At 32.4% G+C, this 26411-nt stretch overlaps 2 protein-coding genes and 1 non-coding gene across 7 annotated transcripts in view; 2 read left to right on the forward strand and 1 right to left on the reverse strand.

Annotated features, from left to right (window-relative positions):
- Window positions 1-144: 144 nt before the first annotated feature.
- On the forward strand, window positions 145-218 carry Trnai-aau (transfer RNA isoleucine (anticodon AAU)). The gene has a single exon. It is a non-coding gene; the product is annotated as a tRNA-Ile (tRNA).
- A 275-nt stretch (window positions 219-493) lies between these two features.
- Window positions 494-4586, forward strand: LOC135135162 (signal recognition particle subunit SRP54). Its single transcript, XM_064064159.1, has 7 exons — window positions 494-675; window positions 729-905; window positions 962-1191; window positions 1246-1396; window positions 1450-1598; window positions 1652-1913; window positions 4009-4586. Exons 1-7 carry the CDS (start codon window positions 598-600, stop codon window positions 4486-4488), a joined length of 1527 nt encoding a protein of 508 aa, XP_063920229.1. The 5' UTR covers window positions 494-597; the 3' UTR covers window positions 4489-4586.
- Window positions 4587-4659: 73 nt separating this feature from the next.
- The window catches only part of LOC135135085 (ankyrin-3-like), a 64514-nt gene continuing 42762 nt past the window's right edge, over window positions 4660-26411 (reverse strand). For 3 of the 5 annotated variants that reach the window (XM_064064047.1, XM_064064046.1, XM_064064045.1), the window contains 9 exons: window positions 24162-24325; window positions 23803-24102; window positions 23557-23743; window positions 23294-23500; window positions 22986-23234; window positions 20390-20665; window positions 18657-20015; window positions 5511-5586; window positions 4660-5456 (listed from right to left, as the gene is read on the reverse strand). In XM_064064047.1, the coding sequence (XP_063920117.1) occupies window positions 5327-5456; window positions 5511-5586; window positions 18657-20015; window positions 20390-20665; window positions 22986-23234; window positions 23294-23500; window positions 23557-23743; window positions 23803-24102; window positions 24162-24325 (2948 nt within the window). In that variant the 3' untranslated portion in view covers window positions 4660-5326. Of the gene's footprint in view, window positions 5457-5510; window positions 5587-7843; window positions 7961-18656; window positions 20016-20389; window positions 20666-22985; window positions 23235-23293; window positions 23501-23556; window positions 23744-23802; window positions 24103-24161; window positions 24326-26411 lie in introns of all 5 variants that reach the window. The other 2 variants (XR_010281435.1, XM_064064048.1) reach the window with 2 other exon arrangements.

A 26411-nucleotide genomic window follows, 5' to 3' on the forward strand; every position in this document is an offset into this window, starting at 1 on the left:
TCAAATTTTATATGCATTTTAGGAATATCCTGTAGATGGTGAATGTTATTTAAAGTTTATAAAATAACATCGCATTCAGATTTTCGCAATAAAATAAAAATAGTGACAATATTTTCCAATAACATAAAAACAGCGGTATTCAGCGGCCCATTAGCTCAGTTGGTTAGAGCGTCGTGCTAATAACGCGAAGGTCGCGGGTTCGATCCCCTCATGGGCCACTTTTTTTTTACAGTGTGGTGATTGATCGTTGTTTATTTTGTTTTTCTAAATGGATTGATTGTTTAGTTATTGTACATGGAGTGCGAAGGCAGTTATAACTAATAACATTGCATCATTTTTTCTGGATACATTGTGGTGTTGTTGAATCTTTGACCTGTGAACAAAGATAATAATTATTATTAGTAAGTATGTCTGTTTTAAATTTACCGCTGTTCTGTACGCGTGGCAGACACATGTTTAATTCAGTGCCACCAACATGTAAACACAGTATAACACTAATCGTGAAATGTCAAAATTGTTGAAGGTGTCGTGACAGATTCACATAAACATTCACAAAATAGAGAAAAGTATTAATTTGTACAGCGTAAAAGAGCTAAAATGGTTTTAGCAGACTTAGGTAGAAAAATAACAACTGCTCTGCAGTCTTTAAGCAAAGCGACTATAATAAACGAAGAGGTAACGTGTAACAGCTGGCGTCCAGGTTATAATGAACATGAGCAATTTTTAAGGTTCTCAATGGAATGCTTAAAGAAATATGTGCAGCTTTGCTGGAAGCTGATGTTAATATACGTCTCGTCAAAAAACTGCGAGAAAATGTACGAGCAGTCATTGATTTTGATGAGATGGCGGGTGGTTTGAACAAGCGAAAGATGATTCAGAGTGCCGTTTTTAAAGAACTGGTCAAAGTAATAAATTTGAAACTTATGTTGTGAAAATGGTATAAATAACACGAAATTTGCAGTTGGTGGATCCTGGTGTTAAGCCATTTCAACCCTTGAAAGGAAAACCTAATGTTATAATGTTTGTCGGTTTGCAAGGTTCAGGTAAAACTACTACGTGTACAAAACTAGCATATCATTATCAAAAAAAGAATTGGAAATCTTGTCTGGTGTGCGCAGATACCTTCAGAGCAGGAGCTTATGATCAAGTAAAACAAAATTGCACAAAAGCTAGGATTCCGTTTTATGGAAGGTATTTATTTAGATGAGTATTTTTACAATTTTTTTCTTTGTTAAATGTTTATAGTTACACCGAAGTCGATCCAGTTGTTATAGCACAAGATGGTGTTAATATGTTCAAAAAAGAGGGTTTTGAAATCATCATCGTTGATACAAGTGGAAGACATAAACAGGAAGAATCGTTATTTGAAGAAATGTTGGCAGTTTCAAATGCTGTTGTAAGTTGTATGACATAGCTTATATTTCGTTTGTTGTATTACTGCTTTTTTAGCAACCAGATAATATTATTTTTGTAATGGATGCAACGATTGGTCAAGCTTGTGAATCTCAAGCAAGAGCTTTCAAAGAAAAAGTTGATGTAGGGTCTGTTATCATTACAAAATTAGATGGTCATGCAAAAGGTGGTGGAGCTCTTAGTGCGTAAGTACATCACAAACTAGTCAAAATATAGATATATAGCAGTATGTGTGTAGGGTTGCAGCCACAAATAGCCCCATCATTTATATCGGTACTGGAGAACACATAGATGATTTAGAACCTTTTAAGACAAAGCCTTTTGTTAGTAAGCTTCTGGGAATGGGTGACATAGAAGGACTTATTGATAAAGTGAATGAATTGAAATTAGAAGACAACGAGGAATTGTTAGAAAAAATCAAACATGGACAGTTCACACTTAGAGACATGTATGAGCAATTCCAAAATATAATGAAAATGGGACCTTTTTCACAAATCATGGTAAGAACTATTTATGAGGAAGTTACTACAAAAAACCTTTGCCTGATGAGAACAATTCTCCATTGAAAATTGTTTGGTAAATTTATAAATAATTGTTTTAGTACAAGTGATGATCATAAAATTACTATTCTCATTTCTGATAAGCTGAGACTTAGAAAAAGTAACATAATTATATATTGTGATAATATGCAAGCACTAAGGTTGCCTTTAGATGTCTTATTAATGAAATAAGTAGTAGAGAAATTATTATTCTGTTATCATTGGAACTTCATGGCTGCGTTTTAGTGTAAAAAAAAAATGAAATCAGTTCTTATAGCAATGAATATTTTTAGCGTTAATTTCAAATTTCTCCCTGAAAAAAACTATTACAGGGTATAACAGCCATTATATCTTCATCAATCTCATAGCTCATTAAGGAAAGTGTATGAAAATAGTTTTTTTTTTATATGCGCTCCCAAAAACAACTATTTTACGGACTCAAAAGTGTCAATAAAATGAGTCTTTCGGACTCAATCCCAAAAAGTTGCCATGGCAATTATTTGCTTTTAGTCAATCTGGTTACTGTGGTGGCAGCCCACTATGTATTTTCGAGAAATATTTGCTTTGGTCACATTAATCGTATTAAGATATTTCTTGAGGTGTTTTTAGGAGCTTTAACAAAAAAATGTTGTTTGTGACACTTGACTAAAACGACTAAAACGTTTTTTGGGACTCATTTGCTAATTTCCGGTTGTCAGCTGTCAAGATTGACAAGTTGTTGACATTTTTAATTTGCAAAATGTATTCAAAACATAACCTAAATTTATCATATGCCACGATTGACATATCATCTGTCACAATTACTTCCGTTATGCCAACATAAACGCAAGAAAAGTTCACGTTTTTGTTTAAAAAATACTGCCAACAGTCTCAGTCGTTTCTGATCATGTGATCACGCGGTATGTATGATTCACTTTGCAAATAACCCTGTCAAATTGAGGATAACGTTGGATGCCTGTGCATCCTTCTTTGGGGATTTTTTTATGTTGATGTTTATATGACTGAAAATAATTAGGACGTCGTCAGTTTTTTTTTAATGTCAAATTTTCAAATCATGCCTGACAGAAAAAAAGAGAAAGTTATTAAAGGCAGATGTTAGGGAAGCTCTTATTAATTGCTTCCGTGAGCTGTAAGAAGCTTATCCCGATTCCCCTAAAAAAATCCTATTTGAAAAACTTTGCAGAATTTTTTCGGTATAAAATTAGTTTATTCTTTTAGTATAATCCCACATCATTTCCTTAGGTTTTAATTAGTACCGTCAAACTCATAACGAAATATAAAAATAATTACTTTACCCATCGAAACCCACCACCAGCCGCCACTGTCAACGTGGGACGTCAAAATCATATGGCCTTCTATTTTTGGTAGTAAAAGCGGAGCAAAGGAAAGTATATTTGGTTGAAAAATATTAACAACCATATACTGTTGGAAACTAGAATTTGCCTGGTTTATTTTATGACAAGACTCATTACACAAAATTATAGGAGCTATAGGAGATACACTGTTGCTGTAAAAATCTCTAAAAAACTCGTAATATATGCCATATATACAGGCTGTTATTGAAAGGTACGTACAACAAAATTGACAGTTTTTCGCGAAGTCTAAAAAGCCTGAAAAACTGAATTTGTGGTATCAAAATTATAAGGGGAAAATTAACCCGTATCCAACATTTTTAGACGCTACTGAAGGATAAATAGGTAAAATTAATTTATTTTAATAAATGCTAGCAACTGTTACAATAATAAAAAAAGAAGAAACCCTTTTGTTGCTATCGAAACGAAAGATGACCTTTTTATCAGAGGCGTACAACGAATTTTGACATAATTTTTAATAATTTTTGTCTCTAAAAGGAGAACACTTTTACCTGAACTTTTTTTTAATTTTAGCACCCATACTTCGAGACCAATTGCCGATTTTATTTTGTACGTACCTTTCAATAACACGCTGTATAAATAGTACACATACAAATTTAGAAACCAACATTGTCATGGAAATTGTTTCTCTATTATTCACACATTTGGTTTCCTTACTGAAACATATTACCTCTTTTGAATAGGGCATGATTCCCGGCTTCAGTCAAGACTTCATGTCCAAGGGAAGTGAACAAGAATCCATGTCACGTCTCAAGAAACTAATGACAATAATGGATAGTATGAATGATGACGAATTGGACAGCAGGGACGGTGCCAAAATTTTTTCAAAACAAAATGGGAGAGTCGTGCGAGTAGCTCAAGGCTCTGGAGTAACAGAACGAGAAGTGAAAGAGCTTATAACACAGTATACTAAATTTGCAGCTGTAGTGAAGAAGATGGGCGGTATCAAAGGATTATTCAAAGGTGGTGACATGGCTAAAAATGTAAATCCTGCTCAAATGGCAAAATTGAATCAACAAATGGCAAAAATGATGGACCCGAGAGTATTACACCAGATGGGCGGTATGCCTGGCTTACAAAATATGATGAGACAACTTCAAGCTGGCGCAGGCGGGGGGTTAGGTAATTTAAGTAATTTGATGGGCGGTTTTGGGGGAAAATGAACGTGTAGGTATTTGTTATCTGAATATTTGCAGAATAATATAATTTTGTTTTAACACTTTTGTGAATTTTTTATGAATAAATATTAAATATAATGTAACCGGATTTGTTTTTTAAGGATCTTCCATTGTAGGATACAAAAAGAAACAGGTTAAATAAACGTACACCACACATTTATTTTGGAAATAAATATAATTAATATAGAAGCAACCATTTCTACAAGATGTAATTTATTCCAGATAAGCATATTTATATTAAATATATTAAAATCTATTTATGTATAATGATAAAATCTCACAAGTAATCAACTGTGGCGGAAATGCTTAGTACCTTCGAGATAACAGCTCAGCTATTAATAATATAACGGAAACATGATTGGCAAAATTTTTACCTGAAACAATAACCTAATTTTTCAAGTAAAAGTTTCACAAATCTAGGCACTAGTTCAAAGGCTAAAAATAATGTACATAACTGGAATTTAACTGTTTTAAAACTACTTAAAGCAGAAATGCGCAATATATTATTTTATTTTATATATAACTTTTAAATTTGAAAATTTTAATGTTTAGAACACTTTAATTTTTTCGCAAGATTCGTAACTTATTTCCTAATTTCTAATGAACTCACAATTCTAAAATTGGTCATTTTAAATGATAAAACTTACAACAATGGAATCACTTTTACATAATAAGATAAACAGATCAATAAAAATATCATGTCAGTTACAGTATAAAAATAAAATAAACACTGGTCAAATAATATGAGTAAATTTTTTTCCTGTCAATTTTAAGTATCAGGAGTGTGAACGTACCGCAAGCTCGCTATTCACGAAATTTTTATCTAATGAGGGTTTCTTTCTTCTGTCATAAACTGATCTAAAACATTTTGCATACTTTGTCGCATTTCTTCTTCGCTTCTTCCTACAGGAGATGAAACAGTTTGGGTGACCGTCCTAATGGTTCGTGTGATCCTACAAATACGGAAAAAATAGCCACTAGTATCACATTAAAAAGGACCTACTCACTTAGCACCAGTTACCGGATCAACCTCTTCTGTTATTGTTTCCGTATAATGAGGCTGGTCTTGCTGGTACAGATCCTCTGCGACAATCATAACAGAAATTAAATTAATTATATATAAAAGTGAACACACATGTGGATTTACTTCACCAATTTATGGATCGTTTTATGGGATGTAAATGTAAAAGTTGCAAAAGTATTATCAAACTGTGCCACATCAGACGCGAGAAGGAAAATCTTGGAAAACTTCATACATATGTTAAAAACGTGTAAACGTCCAGTACAGTACTACATACGTTGTTATTTTTAAATTGATTATAAAGTGAAGATGGCTAGGTATCAACTACATTGTACGTTTAATTTTAACAGAAATTCTAAATACTTAACTCTTTATTCGTCTTCACAGACATTAATTAGTTTCTACCCTGAATTAAAAACGTACTTACAGTGCGACCGAAAATGATCTTGATGTAATTCACTTTTGAAGCAGCAAATGCTGCATTCTTAAATTATTTTGTTTAGAAATGGAATTTTCATTTGTGGATTTCAGAAAATAATTATTTCAGTTGTTGACTACATTAACATAATTTTCATTGGTACGTTATTCTGAACTTCATAACCCCTGAAGAAATTTTTCTCAAGAAAAATTACTGCTACAGCTATTACATGAAGTGACTGACTTTAGTCAACTGATTTTAATTTGTTAATGTATGTTAAGTTGGAGTGCGCTTAGGGTCTACTTAACAAATTGTCAGTAAATTAGGTTAAAGAAGCCATTTTTTCCATTTTATAGATACATGAGATAAATTCAATAGGGAAGTTTGATAATACTTTGAGGTTACAACTTATAGACGTAATTTAAATAAATATAACATATATCCACCGCTAAATATATATAAATAAAATAAACTTTAAATAAAAAACACAACACTTAAGACAACAGATTTAAATTTCATATGGGGTAGATGCATAAACGTAGGTACATACGTCATATAATAAAATAAAAACGATAGAGTTGATCGATTTTTATGACAAGAATAAGCTGGATTATTCTATTTTTCACTTCATAAAAAAATACGACATCATTAATTAAAACAAACAAGTAATGTAGCTATCGCTATGTTCTACACATGTGGACATATTTTTGTAAAATAACTCATACAATTCTTAATTTCATACAGCAAGTAAGTGTATTATTTCGTATTACTATTAATAATAATTATACGCTCTCGAAAAAAAGAAAATAGTCAATAACGTCCACTTAGAACTAATATATTTTTGACTAGTCTTTTGGAATAACATCTTGATAAATCGAGAACTACAGAAATGGTTACTGAAAAAATGTTTTTAAAGTTTCGTTAATTTTCTAACATGAATCTCAAACAGTAAAATTTTAGCTATTTAAAGCAGTAACTCTAAAATAATAATTTATAAGATTTGATCAATCAGTGAAACACAACTAAAACATCTATGTTTAATGGTGGACATAAAAAAAACATTTTGTATTTTAACTGTTATCATACGTATTTTTATGACCATCTTACCTGTGTCAATTAATTTTGAGTTAAAAATGTTTGATAATAACTTCACTTTAGTGTTAAATTCAAAATTACGTTTATGTTATTACGTGAAAAAAAAAACAAACAAACCTTCAGACTACTTTTAAAAATTTCTGTTGTCTAAAATAGTTACATCTATTAAAAACTGTTTTCTTACCTAATTCGTTGAGTACGTACGTATATATTGTACGGTGGATACATAATTCAGAAAACTATATCAGTAAATGTATAGTTGCATCCAGTTAGACTGAAATGTTAATGCTAAGGACCGTAACCCATAAATTGTTAAAAAAAAAATCGATACTGTGTCAATGTGTCAGAAAATATTATTGGTCGTCATGCGGAAGTCTGTACGAAAAGAACTAAAACAGGGCAATGAACAAAGCAGTATCACAAGCTTGAAAAGCTGCAAGCATTAAACATACGTTTCACAAAGTGGATGTAGTTGAAAAGCGATTTCAAGCAGTTCTTTGCATACAGAGACTTGAAATGTTAAATGCAAGCAGGTCTGTAAGTGTAAGTTTTAACAATCATGCCTCATTTTAATAGTCGTCATTGACCCAAATGACAGATTTTTTTAAATTTAGATTTCGAACTTTTTTCTATACCTACCAGACATGTCTTCTATGCCGTTAAGATTCGGCATTTTTTCCAAACTCAAAAGTGTTTTGGTGAAATAGTTTATGTTGACGTAACACCGCGCTATATAATTTAAATGTAATGAACATGAAAGTGTGTACTGCAGTAGTGTGTTGATAATAAATGCAATTTTTGCATACCGTGAGTCAGTCAGTACTGTGCGAGCAGTGCCAACACGATCATGCTGGTTGCCAATGCAACAACCGACCACACAAGAGGGGAAAGTACATGCCAGGTCTCTAAGGAATTTTTTGATGCTAGGTAACAACACAAAGTTAATTATGAAATTTCATCATCGCAACCATCGAAATTAACATTAAAGAGACGATCGACAATGAGGCTCAAACATATCGGAAGAAGTCGTTTTAGTTGTTAGGAGTTAACAAGAATTAATGTTAATTTTAATGGTTAGACAGTAAGACAAGACATTATTATTCAAACAGAAATTATGAACACAAATCATGCAATAAGTGCAATACAGTCCTAAATTTCAGCTCATAAAGTGCTGTCTATGGAGTTTCTATCAATTAAGAATAAGTAAACACGTTTAGGTTAAGAGTTATTATATAAAGTAGATTAGCAACTAATTATTACTTGTGTTGTCTAGATTTAAATTTTAAATGAATTTTCTAATGCCTCTATGCTCATGTAACAAAAAGTATCTAATTGTTTTGCGACCAAGAGTTAAGTAAAGCAAATACTTATAATCAGTATGTTAAGTAACTATATCTGCTTTTGGCCCTAATTAATTACTCAAGTCGGATTATTAAAAAAAAACATGCAAAAAGTTGTGTTTTTAACTTTTCATTTTTTAATAATAAATAAATAAATTACATCAATTAAATCGACCTATTTACTACGTGTATAAAGTAGCTAAAATTTGGACATTTTAATCTACTTCAAATTTAAGATCTTCACATTCAGCGTAAAAACTATGTTATTAAGCCAATGATTTTGAAAATAAACATTTTTTTAAATTTATGTAGCATGAAATGGCTAGGAGTATATATTAATTGTATTTAGCATTAGTAATACCTAGATAGATAATGTTAATTTAGTTTCATTTACAGTTCACAAAAAAGTACGAGATAAAAGACGGTCTTCAGAAGAAGCATGATGCAGCGGGACTATTTTACATTAGTACAAAAAACAAACCTCATTTGACATACACCTGTTAAAACTTTTATGACTTAAGCGGCTTAAGCCAAAGCAGCCTTATAAGTCAAACTAGCTATTGTAAGCTTTGTGGACCCGAACCGCAAGATTATTACTGTCCATTGTTGGCATCATGTAGCTGTGAACTGAGTTAAGTAATACAATAGCCAGTTTGACTTATAAGGGTGGTTTGGCTTAAACCGGTTAAGTCATAAAAGTTTTAACAGGTTATGTCAAATGAGGTTACTTTATACAAAATTATTTTTGGGATATATTCAATAATTTAAAAACTAATAATTACACAAAAATACTGGAACAGATAAATCTAAGAAGAGGTCACATATTTTTTTCTAAGAAAATAATACGCTTTTTACAATAGATAAGGAATCTTCTTTGATCGCTCGGTATACAATAACAATATAAACGTTTATCATCCCTGTAATACCGACAATACAAAAATACACAAATTGTCGACGGGAATGGCCAATTAGACTAGATAATGCCAACGTTAAGGGTGAAACGCGTCTGCAATTTTTGTAATTTTGTAACATTGTTAATGGCTACCTTTTCAACTGACTCCAGTTTACACAACTAAATCTATTGAAAAAAATCCTTTGAAGAGGTGTCCTCCTTTATTTTGGTCGCTCTGTGGTCGCCACTGTATATCCACCCAGTTTTATCAAACCTGAATACAGTTTCGTCCAAACAAATTCAAATAATTCCTCATGAGCGAAGCGAATTCACCTTTTAAAAACAGTTAAAATTCGTCGTTTTGTCCTGTTTTTAAGGTATATTTTAAAATTAACATTTTTCAAAGATTTTGGTCTAATTTTAAAGGTATATTTAAAAAACAGATATTTCAATGATTTTGTCCGATTTTTATAAGGTAGGAGGCATGCTATACAAACTCATGTAGATAACGATTTAAAAAAAAAATTGGTGTAAAAAATATTTATTAATGAATTAGGGTAGAGGCAAAAAAAATCAATTAGATGGAAATAAAATTAACTGAAAATCAAGAAAAAATGGCAATAGACGCTTGGAAAAATAATAAGGGTATAACGCTGAAAATTTCTGAACATCATTACAATGGTTATGCAGAAAATCACACATCTCAATCAAATAAAAGAAAATGAAACCAAAACAAAAAGAGCTATAAAGAACAACACTTCTTGTGTGTTAAGTTAAAACTATCCAACAAACAGATGAACAAATTTTTTATTGTTCCAACGAATAGAAATTTTACTCTAAGAAATGCAAAGCAATTAAAAATTAACAATTTTAGAGATAAGTTTGAATATTCTTCACCAAAAACTTTTACAAAAAATGAGTGTGCAGTTTTGTCTATATATCATCATGCCACATGTTATACAGGGTGTCTCAGAAATAAGTACATTAATTTTAACCAGTAGCAGAACCCGTGAAACGGAACAACTTTTTTATCTAGCATTTTTTCGAAAACTCAAGTCGAATTTCGAATTTTCCCACCCATATATTCACGAGCCGTCTATGTTCACCTTAAATAATAACTTAAATAATAGCAACACTACAACAATGAAGAAGGTACGGTAGCAACCGTTTTGGCACTGACAATCATTTTTATGTCAATGTTTTTATTAAACGTTGTCTCTTTAAAGTTTGTTTGGCACAGACTTCTAATTTATAGACGAAATGTGTTGAAATGGCTTTGTTTTCAAATCTGGAATGCACCGATATCGTTTTAACGTACGGTGAAGCTCGGGGAAACGGCACTCGCGCCCAAGGAATTTTTTCAGAAAACCTCCCAAATCGTCTGCCAAATGTGCGCAGTTTTAAGAACGTTGCAGCATTTTCGAGAGTACGGATCTTTTAAACCTGCACCTCAGGATCGGGGTAAGTTACGTAGTAATAGAATTGCTAATATTGAAGAGGCTGTTTTGAAGAGTGTCGAAGCTCGACCGGGCACTAGCACGTATCACTGTCTAGTGTGATGTATCGGAGAGTAGTATTTGGAGGATACTCAGAGAACAAATGTACCCCTTTCAGGACCAGAAAGTTCAGTTATTGAAACTAACAGACTTACCACGTAGGCAAAACTTTTGTGAGCGGGTTAATAGAAAAATAAACGAACAAGCAAATTTTGTATCTCTTATACCATCAACTGATGAGGTCGGTTACACGAGGGAAGGTGTTCAACACCCACATTTGGGCTGTTGAAATTCCGTACGCCATTAGGGAGCAGGATTTTCAATTCTCTCTAAATGTTTGTCACATTGACAAGATTAGGAAAATATGTATCCTAGTAACTGTTTTTGACCATAAATTATTAATTATAATAACTATTAGTGTCCATGGGTAACTGAGGATGCATGGGCGGGTAACCTTAATTGGGGTATAACTTTAACAATTTTTAACTTGATAATTAAAAAGTTCTTGACAAAACTCTACTAAGAAAAGTTGTTGAGTTCAATGAGCTCTATAACTGATTAAAATTAATGTACTTATTTCTGAGACACCCTGTATAATTAGAAATGATACTGTAATTTATTTTGATCTTTGTGATCAAAAAAGTCTGGAAGAAATAAAAAAATGTCTTATAAAAACCAATAATTTATTTAGAAACAAAGTAGTTGTAAATAATTTCGGAGGCTTCCACGGTCGGAATCAATACATGATCATTTTCCGGGTTGGAACCGTGTAAATTGAGTTTTTGGGCTCAACGTTTCGCACACTTTCATAAGTGGCATCTTCAGAAGCAGGGTTAAGAATAAGGCAAAAGAGCACGGTAACTCAGTAGTATGTCAACCATACCAGAGGCGAAACTCTTTTTTTTGTTTAAAAAAAAAAAGGTTCGCCTTATTCTTAACCCTGCTCCTGAGGATGACACTTACGAAAGTGTGCGAAACGTTGAGCCCAAAAACTCAATTTACACGGTTCCAACCCGGAAAACGATCATAGTAGTTGTATTTAATAAAAAAAAGAATACAGCCCAAATTTTCAAACATGTGTGGTCATCTGTCTTATTTTTTTTAAATTAATAAGTGATAAACCCACATCTAACTTTAAAACTGTAGTAAGATATATTGATAAAAGTCAGATGAGAATTGATAAAAACAATGTTGTTTTGAAAGCTACCTTGAAGAGCTTGTTAATACTAGTGAATGAAATATTTTCTCATATACAGGGTGAGTATTATAGTAACGGGACCCTGAACAATTTCTGATGAAATACAAAATACATATCTCATATGTAACTCTTTTTATATTTTATTTTTCTAAAATGTACAAACATAGTTACTTATTAGTAGTTAATTTTTACTTTGGCAATAATTCTATTTGTCAATTTTGAGCTCCGATAAGTTTTATTCTTGCGATAAGATGAGAGTTAAATACACGAACGATGAAGAGGTTGATATGATCTTGATTTTTGGAGAATGCGGAAAAAATGCCGTTGCAGCAGCAAATCTCTACGAAAGAAGATATCCCGATAGGCGACATCCATCCGACCAAATCTTTAGATGTTTAGAAAAAACGTTAAGACAAAATTAGCAAAAAGAAACAAGAAATAGAGGACTTACTGGTGTCGAAAATAAAGTTCGTGTAATTGAAGCCGTAGACAATGGCCCGTATGTGAACCAAAGATTTATAGCACGACAGGTAGGAATATCTCCATCTCAATCAAAAATTTTGAGAGCGAATAGGTTCCACCCTTACCATGTGACATTAATACATACAAGATCTAAAAGAAGAAGACTTTCCCAGAAGAATACAATTTTGCAATTTTCGCAACATCAACTAGAGTTGGACAACAATTTTTTATTAAAAGTTTTTTTCAGCGATGAAGCAAGATTTGGCAATAATGGGGTTGTTAATCGGCTAAAATAACCCACGCTGGATCAGAACAGCTCATTTTCAAAGTGTTTATTCCATAAATGTGTGACAATTTTTGGAAAATGATTTTCTGGGGTTATTAGAAAATGTTCCTCTCAACCTCCGACAAGAGCTGTGGTTTCAGCAGGACGTCTGCAAATAAGTGGACTGGCAGAAGCAGTGTGAATGTATGGCCCCCTCGTAGTCCCGATTTAATGCCTTTAGATTTCTTCCTCTGGGTGGTTGTAAAGGAACAAGTTTACCAAAGTCCTTTGTAATTGAGAAAATTTAAAAACCAGAATTAGAAATGCATGTCCTGCAATAACTTCTGAAACAGTTGCCCACGTCCGGTTGTCTTACTTAAATCGCATCGAAATGTGTGTTGCGCAGGAAGGAAGGCATTTTGAACAGTACTTACGCTAGTTAAATTTATTTAATTGTTCAATTTATTTATTATATTTCTTTGAATTAATATGTTGGTGTTTTTTTAATATTTCATTTCTAAAATTTTGATTGACGTCTTTCAGAAACAGTGACAACTAGTAAGGAGAGTATTTGTATGTGGTTATTTTGGAATCTATCAATTACTGATAGATGTATGTTGTGTTGCATTAAAAATTGGTCAGGGTCCCGTTATTATAATACTCACCCTCTATAAATGGAAAGCAATATAAAAGTCAATTTAAAGGAAAACAGTATCTCTACTGTTTGTGGTACAGTCAATGGTGCAGAAATTAAATTTAATCTGACAGAAGACGAGGTTGAAATTTTACGAAAAATTACTATTATTTTATTAACAAAATTACCTTACGAGGAAATGAAAAACATACGAAAACTTTCTTAAAATTTGTTTAAATTCGGACAAAGTCCTCATGAGCGTCTACAAAGCGTGGTAAAGCCAGTCCAGAGGCCAAGCCGAAGTGGACTAGTGCGTAGCATGCGAAGCGAATTCAGTTTATTGCCGGCTAAATGGATTATTGTAAAACATGCAAAAAGAAAACTAAATCCACTGGAGAACCAGAATTTATTGTAAAATATAACCGATGGAGAAGAATATCAACTTGCAGAAATTGTCAATCAGTGAAAAATAATATTTCCAAATCACCTGAAGACATTTTAATTATTGAATTATTTAAACCCGCGAGAAAACATATCCAACACGTCGCTTTGAACACAGAGGTATTGACGATACTTGGCAAAAAGATATTTATGTTTTTTATAGACCAAAAGGAAAATTAGAAGGTCCAAGCTATACTATAAAAACAAAGAGCCTGAAGTCGTTCGATTAAAACACAACAGTGTCGACTAGACAATATGACAAACTTTAACGTGAGACATTTCAATGTAAAGTAATTTAATATTATTATATATACGTTTTATATTTAACCAATTTATATTTAAGGGTTCTACATTCTACGCCTGTTTGATAATAATTAATAAAACGCAAATTTTCATTCAGCCGCATGATGAGAGGAAGGACGAAATAATTTTCATTGAATTTCGTCGTAGAGGTTTCAAGGAAATTGGGAAAACAGGCATAATAATCACTCGAAGATTTCGAAAACCAAGTTTGACAATTTTTTTGAAATCACTAGATTTCGGGACCGTGGGATTAAAAAAATACGAACCTTGATGGGGCAAGAAAACATTCTAATCCGTTTTTAATTTATATAGTTACTTGCACAAGTACTCACGTATGTACGCAGTTCAAATTGAAATTATTGTGTGATTATTTGTATTTTTACAGGGAGTCAACTGCTTCGTCTGATTCCACAGGGTCGGAAGTAGCTTTCAATCAAGACCAAGATAACTAATTGTACTATATATCTAGATATTCAAATAACAACATTGTTTCTATGAAATGTATCGTATTTTTATCAATAACGGTATTTTGCTACAGTTTGAAAGCCTGATGTTGGTTCGTTTTCTGCCTAAACTCTAAATCGATAAGGAATTAACCCAATTTATTTATTTTATTTGACCACCTTTTGAAGTCTCTGACAATAGCAAGATAAATGCGAGTAAAATTTTTACAAAAATATTATGACATGTTTACGTTTTGTTTTGATTTGATTCCCCATTTTAATTAAATGAATGATATTGATTAAATGGAACTTTATTATTGGAATACATTTATTCAAGCTATATCAGGGATATAGGATATGTCTATAACAATATGTGCAGTAAAGTAAATAAAATTGCAGCTATAAAATACTACAATTCCTAAGAGAAGAGTACTTATTACACTGCACAAACGGAAACGGGTACATACAAACTGGCTGTCGCGGTCGGTTTTTTAATCCGCCGCCGAATATTGAGTATAGGTACGTTGGCTCCGACAGTACGAAAGGGTGAGATAAATTTTATAATACCAAAGAATTTCCAAGCAGAAATTTGTAGATAGCAAAAAGGTATGGTGTGGAATTGTTGATAACCACGTCATTGGTCCACATTTTTTTGAAGGAAATTTAAACGGACCTATGTATCTACATTTTTTAAAGAATATTTTACCTGAACTGTTGGAAAACGTAGTGTTAGATATACGAAGAATAATTTGGTTTCAAAATGATGGCGCTCGCGCTCATTGCCAGAGAGACGTTAGGAGCTATTTACACAGAGCGTTTGGACCAAGACTTATTGCTAGAGAAGAAGAGTACGCTTGGCCTACACGGAGCCCTGATCTAACGCCACTTGATTTTTTTCTTTGGCGGAAGGTGAAAAATGACGCTCATAGTGTCCCAATCGAAAATGAAAACCACTTACGTGAAAGGATAATAACGTCATGCAGATCTATAACCCCCGACATGTTAGATAGAGTTCGTAGAAATTTTGAACGTAAGATAGGACTCTGTGAAGATACTGGAGGAAAACATTTTGAACATTTATTATAAATTCGTTTTCATTGTAATCTGATTCAATAATAAATTGAGTATTATTTTTTTTCGATGTTGTCATTATTTGGCATTGACATATTTGTAATTTTTTTTCTGCGAATGCTGATTGCTTATTATAAAAAAAATAAATAAATAAATTGGACGAAGTCGTCTCTGGGATGTATATGTTGCCTATGAAAAAACTGTCAGGCGTGAACAGATAAAATGAACACCCTGTACATATAATTGTAAAACTAGAAAAAGTGGGTAAAATCCTTGAAATATTTGTAAATACCTTAAAAACAGGGCTGTGAATTCGCTTCGCTCATGAGGACCTTGTCGAATTTGTTTGGACGAAATCATCTTCATATGTGTGCTGAAGTGGCCCAATAGAAAAACAGGGTAAAAAGGCGAATTTAAAGTGTTTTTAAAGGTGAATTCTCTTCGCTCATGAGAACTTGTCCGAATTTGTTTAGATGAAATCGTATTCGCGTTTATAAAACAGGGTAGGTTTCTTAAAATTTTGGCTTTTTTAAAAAAGGCTCTCTTTGGAAAAACACGGTAGATTTAATAAAATTTTACTTTTAAAAAAGAGTAGGTTTAAAAACAGGCCAAAATCGTTAAAAAACGAAGTGTACTGAAGGGTAGAACTGGTAGAAGTATACCAAACAAAATGTAGAATAAAATGTATTGTATGTACATATGTCACAAAGACAACTACAACACAAGACACACACTTATGTCCAAGAAAAAATAGCTTAATAACAACTCAGTGTAGCGATCATTTTTATTGTATCACATTTTATAATAAACTACTCTCTCACATAAAGAACCTCGAGGTTATGAGGCACAAAACAGTTATTAAAAGTTATTTGTTGAGTAGGGCCTTTTACAGTTACGAATGCTTCTTAAATGATGATAACATAGTGTATTTTTGTATGTGATTTGTTTTTTCAAATTTTATTTTTATTCTATTGAGACCTGTACAAAACAGTTTATGTAACCCATGTGTACAAACCTACAAACAAATTTATTATTATTATTATTAAAGGCACAAATTACAACAAAATAAAAAAAGTCTTTGTATGAGATTTTTGTGAGCACGACTGCACATCCCTGAAGTTACAGTAAAGTACAATCTAGCATAGAAGTGTTCTGCGTATGTGAAAATACGGATTTGTACTTGTTATGCCATAATTCTGAAGTTTTCAGAAAGTTGTTTTGCTAGCGATGAAAAATGAAAGTTGTAACAGAAAGTAAGAAACATGGGAACTTTGGTACTGATTTAATATTTTCTAGCCCGTGCTGCCCGTGTACGCCGATGTGAAGAGTACAAAAAAAGTTAGCCTTGGTGTGTTACATGTGTAATAGTATACCAGAAGAAACTGTCCCGTATAACTTTTGAATGAATTAATTGTTAGAAATTTTAATTTGAATTTATCCGCTTCGTTTCGGTACAAGGTTGGATGATAATATCTAATATCATGAATTATTATTAATTACCTCTGCATTTTTATCTCAATACATACAAATAGTAATTCGCCGTGGAAAATCTTAAACTACCATAAGTAGGATCTGAAGGTCCTATGAATGGTATGAAAATAATGTATCATTACTTTGTAAAAAAAGAAAAATTTCATCTCCCTCCTACGTTCGTAAAAAAGTACATTCCTGAACTTCTGGTAGTTTCTCGTCTATCAACCTCCGAAAATGTTACACTTTTCTTATTAATTACATAATACATTATTTCAGAAATCGACATTAAAATCTCACTTTATTTATTTATTTCGTTATATGCGCCCTATTCAGAAGCTAATGTGCTAATTGTCAGAAGGTATAAATATGACATATTTATTTATCTCACGGCAACAGTACATTTTATAAAGTCCGTTGTTAAAAAAAAGAAACGCAAAGCCTATAATTTATACTAAAGTCTGAGAGTGACTAGAAGCTTCTAACAAAAGACTAACGTACCTTCATTTCGAGACATAATACACACGATACATTTTAATGAAAAATTACACTTCACTAGTTTGATAGTTTAATAAATGTTATAAGTCACGCAAGAGTGAGCATTCGCCTATCAACGCCAAAATTGTATCTCACTATTCACAACGCTAAGGTGAATAGTGATCGTTTTGGAAATTGATAACGTGTAAAGAATAAAAAAAATAATCAAAATTTCACTTGTGAAGACAGAATCTTTCCAGTGATACATTTTTTTTAATTCATGACAATTACTTTTAAAACAGAATTCCTAAAGGATAATCAACATAAATAAATTTATGTTAAACTTATTATAAAAACCTGTAATGGAAACTATAACTGCTTAACTCTTGTAATTTCAAGCTAATATAGCTAAAACTGGTGAGACATTTCAGCGATTGGAGACTCGATACACAACTTGATAGAATAATCTTTTAAAGAATATATTAAATTTGGTAGCATAAAGTATTCTTTTAACGTGGATAAAATATAATCAGCATTTCTCGCGTTTGAAAGATTTTTTATTTAGTTCTGACATATCAAATTAATCAAATGTCACTGTAATTAATTTTTTATAAATAATTCGAAATATACTTTCCTTATGATATTTTATTAATTAATATTATGAGCCAAATAGTACTTGTAAACAAAACCGTAAGAATTAAAAAGTGTAAGTTAAGGATATTAAAATCATTGGACTGTTACTTAACTTCATTACAAGTTATAACTATATACAACAAATAATTAAGGATATGTATATTTGTATTTTAGAGATTACCAATTAAGTAGCATTGTTACAAAAAATCCTTTTCTTTTTTTATTTAATATAAAGTTATTTTGACAAAGTAGAATTATATATTTTTTTACATTTCATGAATACAACAATATATATGTATATTTTAATTCGTAATTTAACCTTGGTAAATCGCTACAATTTTTTCTTGATGTAGTAAAAAAAATTCAAATTTTCGATAAATTCTTTGCACAGAGCATTAGCTTAAATAGAAAGAAGAAACGCAAAGCCTATAATCTATACTAAAGTCTGAGAGTGACTAGAACAGAAGCAAGCTTCTAACAAAAGACTAACATACCTGTTTCGCTTTCACTCAATTCGGCACCCTCTTCATGAAGCGCCACGTCTGAACCACTTGAACTGCCAACAGTTCGGATGCTAGTCTTCTTTAATATACCTTTTAAAGGGGGTGTCATTCTCGGACTATCGTCATCCGAGTCTGACTCGATCGTACTACTTTTTGAAATCTTTGATCCAGGCGATACTACCGTCGTTTCGACAACTTGCGTAGGCGAAATTATCGTTCGTTCGACGTAGGTTGTTTCTGGTGATGTTATTCTAGTCGTTTCTGTCTTTAATATTGGAATTTTACTTTTCGGTGACACTTCGTATCGTTCTGTGATTTCAGTTGGAGAAAGAGTTTCCGTGTGGAGAACCGGAATTTTACTTTTTATTCTTTCGGAATTAACAGTTTCACTTGTTATTCTAGTTGGTGTTGTTTTTACTATGGGATCTGCTGTGACGTTCATTACAATTTTTTCAGTTATATTTTCGTCATTATCGTCCCAATTAACGTCTTGTGAAAGTTTAACAAACTCTTTTAATGGGTCTTTTGAATGTTTTTTTATCGTCTTTACTTTGCCACCTTTTATTGGAATTTTACTCAACAAATCATCTTCAGGTGGTGATGCAGCTTCTCTACCATCATATGAAAATAATAAGTCTATGTCTTTTTCTTTTTCTCCTTTTTGTTTTGATTTGGCCACAGGTATTGCACTTCTATTTGGACTTATTGAAATATCCACATCATTTATTGCTGAATCTATTTCTTGCTGCACAAAATTAGCTGTCTCTTTCAATTTATTTCTAACCGGTGTTGGTGGAGTGCTGGCTTCATTTTCCAAAAACTTGAAAGCTTCCTCACTCTTTTCTTGTGCATTGGTGATGGAATCGTCTTTTAAACTTTCCAAGTTATCTAATGAATCCTCAGTTACATTTTTGTAATCATCCACTAAACTATCTCCGGTTTCTCTGAGACTGTCTGTTGTTTCTTCAACAAATTCTTTACTCCTATCAATTTTTTCTTTTACTATACTTTCTGTGTCGTTCTTTAAGTCATTTACTACATCTTCAGCTTTCTTAATTACATCATTAACTTCGTTTTGAATAACATTTTTTAAATCATCCGATGATTTCTTCTGAGTTTTCAAATTAATACTATCAAGATCAATTTTTTTAGATATATGATCATCTTTTCGACTAGGTATTATAATATCATCTTCTGGTAAAAAATCGTTGCGTTCTTGATGCAAAAATGTCAAAGTATCATTAACGTTCTTTTTAAGAACAGCTATAGGATCAATGAACACATCACCAGATTGGTTGTCTTTTTTCAAAGGCGTAGAAGTTACAATTTCTTCTTGAGTTGGGCTGGTTCCTTTTGAAATAATTAAAAATACAATCTACTAAGAAACTGAGAGGCTATTTGCTATGTGCTAAGGTTAATTGTGTGAATGCAAATTAAAAAAGAAAGTGCTAGTTTCTAAAGCTAAGAAACTGACATGTGCATGAAAAACATTGCACCACGCGGAATGCAGAATTAAAAAAGCGAAATATTAAAATGGGCATGACTACTGTGTTATTGTGAATACAATGTACAACTTAAAACTAAATGCGGCTCGTTATTTCTTGCATGAACAACAAATAACGACGTTTTATCCACTTTTCAAACTTAATACATACATCATACGAAACAATTTGTTAGCAAACATAATTTCAAAAAAGCACATTTACAGGTTCGGCATCACTTACCTTTCGTCGGGTGCATTTGATTCATGAAATTTGCTTCTCTATCGAAGTGAAATTCTGCGGGACTAGGTGGGGGCGTATTAGCATTGGCGTCAATTTTTAATTTCGGAGTGGACTGCAAGTGGTTTAGCTGCTGAGTGATTTCTTCTATAATCTCTCGATTTGCGTTAGGGGACACAGATCTGTTGTCCAGCTGATTTTCAATTGACTTTTCCAATTTCTGGTCGCTGATGGTATCGGTCAGATCTTTATCCGTTGAGTTTTGATTTTGGAAATCATCTATAATTTTTGAGTTTTAATACGATGTAACTTGATAGCCCGAGATCTGGGACTCGAAATTATTCCACAATTTTTTTTTTAACATTTCTTGGTACAACACAAAAAGGCATTGTATGTGATGTAGTTTTGTATACGGGTCCAATTAAAATTTCACTTTACAAATCAGAACAACTCTCAAATTTTCTGATTCTCAGAAATTTTATATAATATTGTGTATCCAATTTTATATATGCATGCTTATGCTTTATGTACCAAAAAGCTTCAAAAATTACTGAACCGAATTCGATTTATGAATAGTACTACGACAAAAATAGACACGGACGGGAAAATGGAATAAGCAATAACACTAGAAATGGGATAATCGCAGGACAGTAGGGGAGCTTTTAAGGAAAAGACTTTAAAAAATTATTGATATAGTATCCGCTCAGGAAACTCCATAAAAGGTAATTTTCTGTATACAAGTAAGAAACTACATGTTTTTCAATAATGGGGATAATTAGAATATTTAGGGTCAGATATTTCATTAATAAGAGAATATTGTCGAACAAGAATAAAATTTGAAGTTTAGTAATTTAATTTTAAGACTTTGGAGAAGGTATAGAAAAATATCATTAATTTTAATGTGCATGCAGCACCGGAGGATATAGACGAAGCTATTAAGGGCAGTTATTATGAAAAATTAGAAAACATTTTTAGTAAGGTAAAATAATAATTATTGACGATTTCGATGCAAAAGTTGACAGAGAAGAGATATACAAACAAATAACTAGGTGGAAGACCAAACACAGGGAAAACAATTTAAACGGCAGAAGATTAATAGAATTCGCCCTTGAGCACAACATGACAATCACGAGCACATATTTTGACCTCAAAGAGATTCAGAAGGGCACTTAGATATCTACGAATGGAAGAACAGTAAACAAATAGATCACGTACTAGTGGAAGCAGACACAAATTTAGACCACTTCCTAGTTAGAATGAAATAGGAACAAATATGCCAACATTAGATAAACCGAAAAATAATCCGAGCAGTAAATAGTAATAGTGAATTACTTCAAAAGAAGGAAGCCAGAGTGAATTTCAGGAAACAAATAGGGCAGAAAATATTGAACCAAAGGAAAAACCAGATAATGCCAAAAGAGAAACAGAGTAGAAAAAAATTGGTAAGATGAAGTTTGTAGGAAAGAAGTAGAAGAACGCAACAGAATAAACAATCTAAACAAAATAACACAAAAAGTAAAGAAACTGTGCAAACCATCGACGACTTAAAAGTTCTAATTCGAGAATAGTGTGAACAAAAGAGGTTCTTCTCCGAGTATTCAAACATGAAATGAAGAGTCAATTTATGTCTAGAAGCTAAGAGTAAACATTGTCAGCATTTATTGCAACGTAAGTGTGGTATTCATGGTTTAAATTCTTATAAATAAAAGATTTTGTATGATTTTGAAATTTTGGTGACATCAACTTTGAATGACCCAATTTTTTTGAAATTACACTCGATATTCAGGCAACCTAAAATAGACTATTCAAGTTCAAGTTACACAATACATTTCACTGCAGACGTAAGCGTCATGAATAACTACAGCAGAAATTTCAAACATCACTCAGTATAACATTTCTTAATTTTGGAAAATCGTAATTTCCTCCGTATACTAACTCGAAGTTTACAATTGGTTATACATATAACAAAAGTGTCGAGTAAATTCCGAGTAAAAAAATGTTTTCAACGATGACTAAAAAATTCCAATTATATGTATTTAGAAACGTAGTTCCATGATCATTGATCACTTATTTGTTCCACAATCAGTTTACAAGACGTGGTTAGATACTACTGAACACTTCATTCAAAATCTAATGGACTCTTCTTTGATCATTCAGTGTACGAAAACACGTTATGTATCCCAAAAATTCTTTTTGATATTCGACGTTTGCCATTTTTAAAAATTCATTTCAATGAAGATGCACAATTGTTTAATTATATTTGTATTCCGATTTTCTTTTTTTAACAATTGTTTATTTGATTTTACATTGCATTGTGTGTTTTTCGTAGTTTCATTAATTGCCAGCTATAATAAAGAATTATAAGAGTTGGCGACTTTATATATTTCAGAAGGTACTCCTGAAATTCGTGGATCAAGTCTTATATACCTTCTAAATAAGAAATTTTTATTTTGGCAATTGATACTGGTCGGAATAAGCAACTCCTAATTCCCAAAGGGGGTAAAAAAAGGTTACAGTTTGTATAAACTAACAGGTCAAGCGAATTTCAAGTCTCAGCTATGCCGGACTATAAATAAAATCAACATCTTGAAATACTTACTGCTTCTATCACTTTTATCAAGTTCATCCTGACTGCCTTTAATGTACTTATTTATACTTGTATCCCGTCTTAGCGATGCGTCTCTTGAAGAGCCTAATTCGTCTTTCAATGTATCGAATCCGGACTGGTCCAAACGTACCTTAGCGAGAGCTTTTTCCATATCATCAGTAACCAATTCAACATTACAAATACATTTGGAAACAATATCGGGTCGCCCAATTTTCTTTAGTGCTAACTCCAGCTTATTTCCTAAAATATTACTTACGATTACTACATCTTATCGAAAATATCTCAAGATCCAGTCATACCTGTAGCCTTATTAGCTTTTTGTCGTAACCACAGTCTGAACATGATCATAGCTTGTTGTGGATTATTATTCGGGTATTCTTCACGTATTAGAGTGATGTCAGAGGGGGCGATATCTAATTCTTCTGCAAGTTTGACCCAGTCCTCATCCAGGAGATTACAAATGTCAGATAATCTGAAGTCGGCGCGATGAATGGTATCAGGTTTACCTGTTACAAAAAAATGTTCGTGTAAAGAGGTACCAACTAAAAGAAACACAACTTACTTATACCACCGTGATGGAGAAAACTATTATCAACATGAAGCGAAAGCAAATCTGATTGTGAATCGCGATCGGGAAGTATTTCCTTAGGTAAAACTAGATTGAGAGTACATAAAGGAGTTTGAGTGGGTTCGCCTTTGGCCACTTTAGAGTCACTCATAAAGATGATACGACCAACTGGCTCCTCATCCTATAAATTATTCAAAAAACATTTCATCAAATCCACGTAAGAAATATTTAATTACTCACTGGATCTCTCAGTCGCATCGTGAAAGCGAGACGATTTTCTCTAAAAGCCTTGAAGCCTAATCTAGGCTGTTCGCCCGATTGTAGCACAGGCACCAAGTTGCCAGCAAACTCCATATAAACGTCTTTATTTTCAAGTACTTCAATATCTCTACTTTTCGCAATTTCCACGAAGTGTTCCTGGTGTTCTAAAGTTTTGTCTTCTTTATCGTCTGTCATGCAAAATACTCGTATTCTTGATTCGAAAAGGCTGACTCGTTTGGCAAAAACAACAAATTTTGCCATGAAAGGTACATGTGTTGCCTACATGAAGATCATTTTTCGGTTAATTTATTCTTTGCAATGAGAGGTTAATCAAGTACCTGTGTGTATAAATCGGTTGCCATTCTTGCGGCGTCCGATACATTTCTGCAGTCCATCAGCCAAAAACGTGCTGATACCGTCGTTGTGAACGAGACGCAGTCTTTGACAAATGTTAGTGGTGTTGAGCCGGTAACGTCTTCCCAAACCGCTTTGTTTTGACCACCTGTACGGAAATCATGCGAGAAGTGATTATTTTGAAATTAATATGGATTGTTAAGGGATGCTTCAACTAAATTTAATTCGCAACGAAATACGTTCAATGTGATATTGTAAGAAACTGAAAATTTATTTAAATATCATAATTACGATTAAAGAGTGTTTGTCAGAATAAATATTTGCGGAACATAAAGCCCTATAGAAATGTGTGAATTTTACAATAATTACATTGGTATTGACATAAGAGTAAAACAAACCAAATCTGAAGGCCCTAGAAAACGGAAAAATGTTTTTGTATTCACTTCAAAACTATTTTGACAAAAACTGAATCTTCAACCACTGGCACACATTATACAGGGTGTCTCAGAAATAAGTACATTAATTCTAATCAGTTATACAGCTCATTGAACTCAACAACTTTGTTTAGTAAAGTTTTGTCAAGAACTTTTTAATTATCAAGTTAAAAATTGTTAAAGTTATATCCCAATTAAGGTTACCCGCCCATGGATCCTCAGTCACCCATGGACACTAATAATTATTATAATTAATAATTTATGGTCAAAAACAGTTACTAGGATACGTATTTTCCTAATCTTGTCAATGTGACAAACATTTAGAGAGAAATTGAAAATCCTGCCCCCTAATGGCGTACGGAATTTCATCGGCCCAAATGTGGGTGTTGAACACCTTCCCTCGTGTAACCGACCTCATCAGTTGATGGTATAAGAGATACAAAATTTGCTTGTTCGTTTATTTTTCTATTAACCCACTCACAAAAGTTTTGCCTACGTGGTAAGTCTATTAGTTTCAATAACTGAACTTTCTGGTCCTGAAAGGGGTACATTTGTTCTCTGAATATCCTCCAAATACTACTCTCCGATACATCACACTAGACAGTGATACGTGCTAGTGCCCGGTCGAGCTTCGACACCCTTCAAAACAGCCTCTTCAATATTAGCAATTCTATTACTACGTAACTTACCCCGATCCTGAGGTGCAGGTTTAAAAAATTCGTACTCTCGAAAATGCTGCAACGTTCTTAAAACTGCGCACATTTGGCAGACGACGATTTGGGAGGTTTTCTGAAAAAATTCGTTGGGCGCGAGTGCCGTTTCCCCGAGCTTCACCGTACGTTAAAACGATATCGGTGCATTCCAGATTTGAAAACAAAGCCATTTCAACACATTTCGTCTATAAATTAGAAATCTGTGCCAAACAAACTTTAAAGAGACAACGTTTAGTAAAAACATTGACATAAAAATGATTGTCAGTGTCAAAACGGTTTCTAGGGTACCTTCTTCATTGTTGTAGTGTAGTTATTATTTAAGTTATTATTTAAGGTGAACATAGACGGCTCGTGAATATATGGGTGGGAAAATTCGAAATTCGACTTGAGTTTTCGAAAAAATGCTAGATAAAAAAGTTGTTCCGTTTCACGAGTTCTGTTACTGGTTAAAATTAATGTACTTATTTCTGAGACACCCTGTATGTATAAAAAATAACGCATCTATTTTTGGCGCAATGCAAGTTGTATCAAAATATGTTAACATTTTACATTTACCAAAGAGAAAATAGAACCCTTATTAAAGACAAACTTTTCCGTGCTTATTAAAACGCAACTATAAATCAGCACGAGTAACATTTATTTTAATGTTACGGTAGAATGACTTCCTTGGATTTTGAAGATAAATAAAATTCCTACAATGACCAATTCTTATTACACTGTGAAAAAAGATGTAATAGTTTAAAAACACGTACCTATTTATATATATTATACAATGTCCACAACATATTACCAGTGGTGCAGCATTTTCTGCTAGACCTTCTTTTTGAACCAGTAAAACAATATAATAAAAGATACAACACAGAGAACGTTATGCAATTTATGTTCCACATTTTTAACATTTTCTAATTAAGACTGACAAACATTCAGACTTAAGACAAAAAGGGAATAAAAATAAAGTGAAATATTCATCACGAAAATGTGTTACCAGCCATCATAACATTTAAAAAAACTGTAACAATGTAAAATATATGCAAAATGAGTTATAGAAAAATGTTAATATGCAAAATCATTGAATTTTACGAAATAT

Source organism: Zophobas morio, unplaced genomic scaffold (genome assembly GCF_036711695.1).
Source record: "Zophobas morio isolate AGI-343-1 ecotype UQ-CSIRO unplaced genomic scaffold, CSIRO_AGI_Zmor_V1 ptg000024l, whole genome shotgun sequence".
In the NCBI taxonomy this organism is placed as follows: Eukaryota; Metazoa; Arthropoda; class Insecta; order Coleoptera; family Tenebrionidae; genus Zophobas; species Zophobas morio.

Coding starts and splice junctions, on each gene's coding strand:
- LOC135135162 (XM_064064159.1), top strand. CDS start 598: ATGGTTTTAGCAGACTTAGGTAGAAAAATAACAACTGCTCTGCAGTCT. Junction 676..728: donor CGACTATAATAAACGAAGAG/GTAACGTGTAAC, acceptor GCAATTTTTAAG/GTTCTCAATGGAATGCTTAA. Junction 906..961: donor TTTTTAAAGAACTGGTCAAA/GTAATAAATTTG, acceptor CGAAATTTGCAG/TTGGTGGATCCTGGTGTTAA.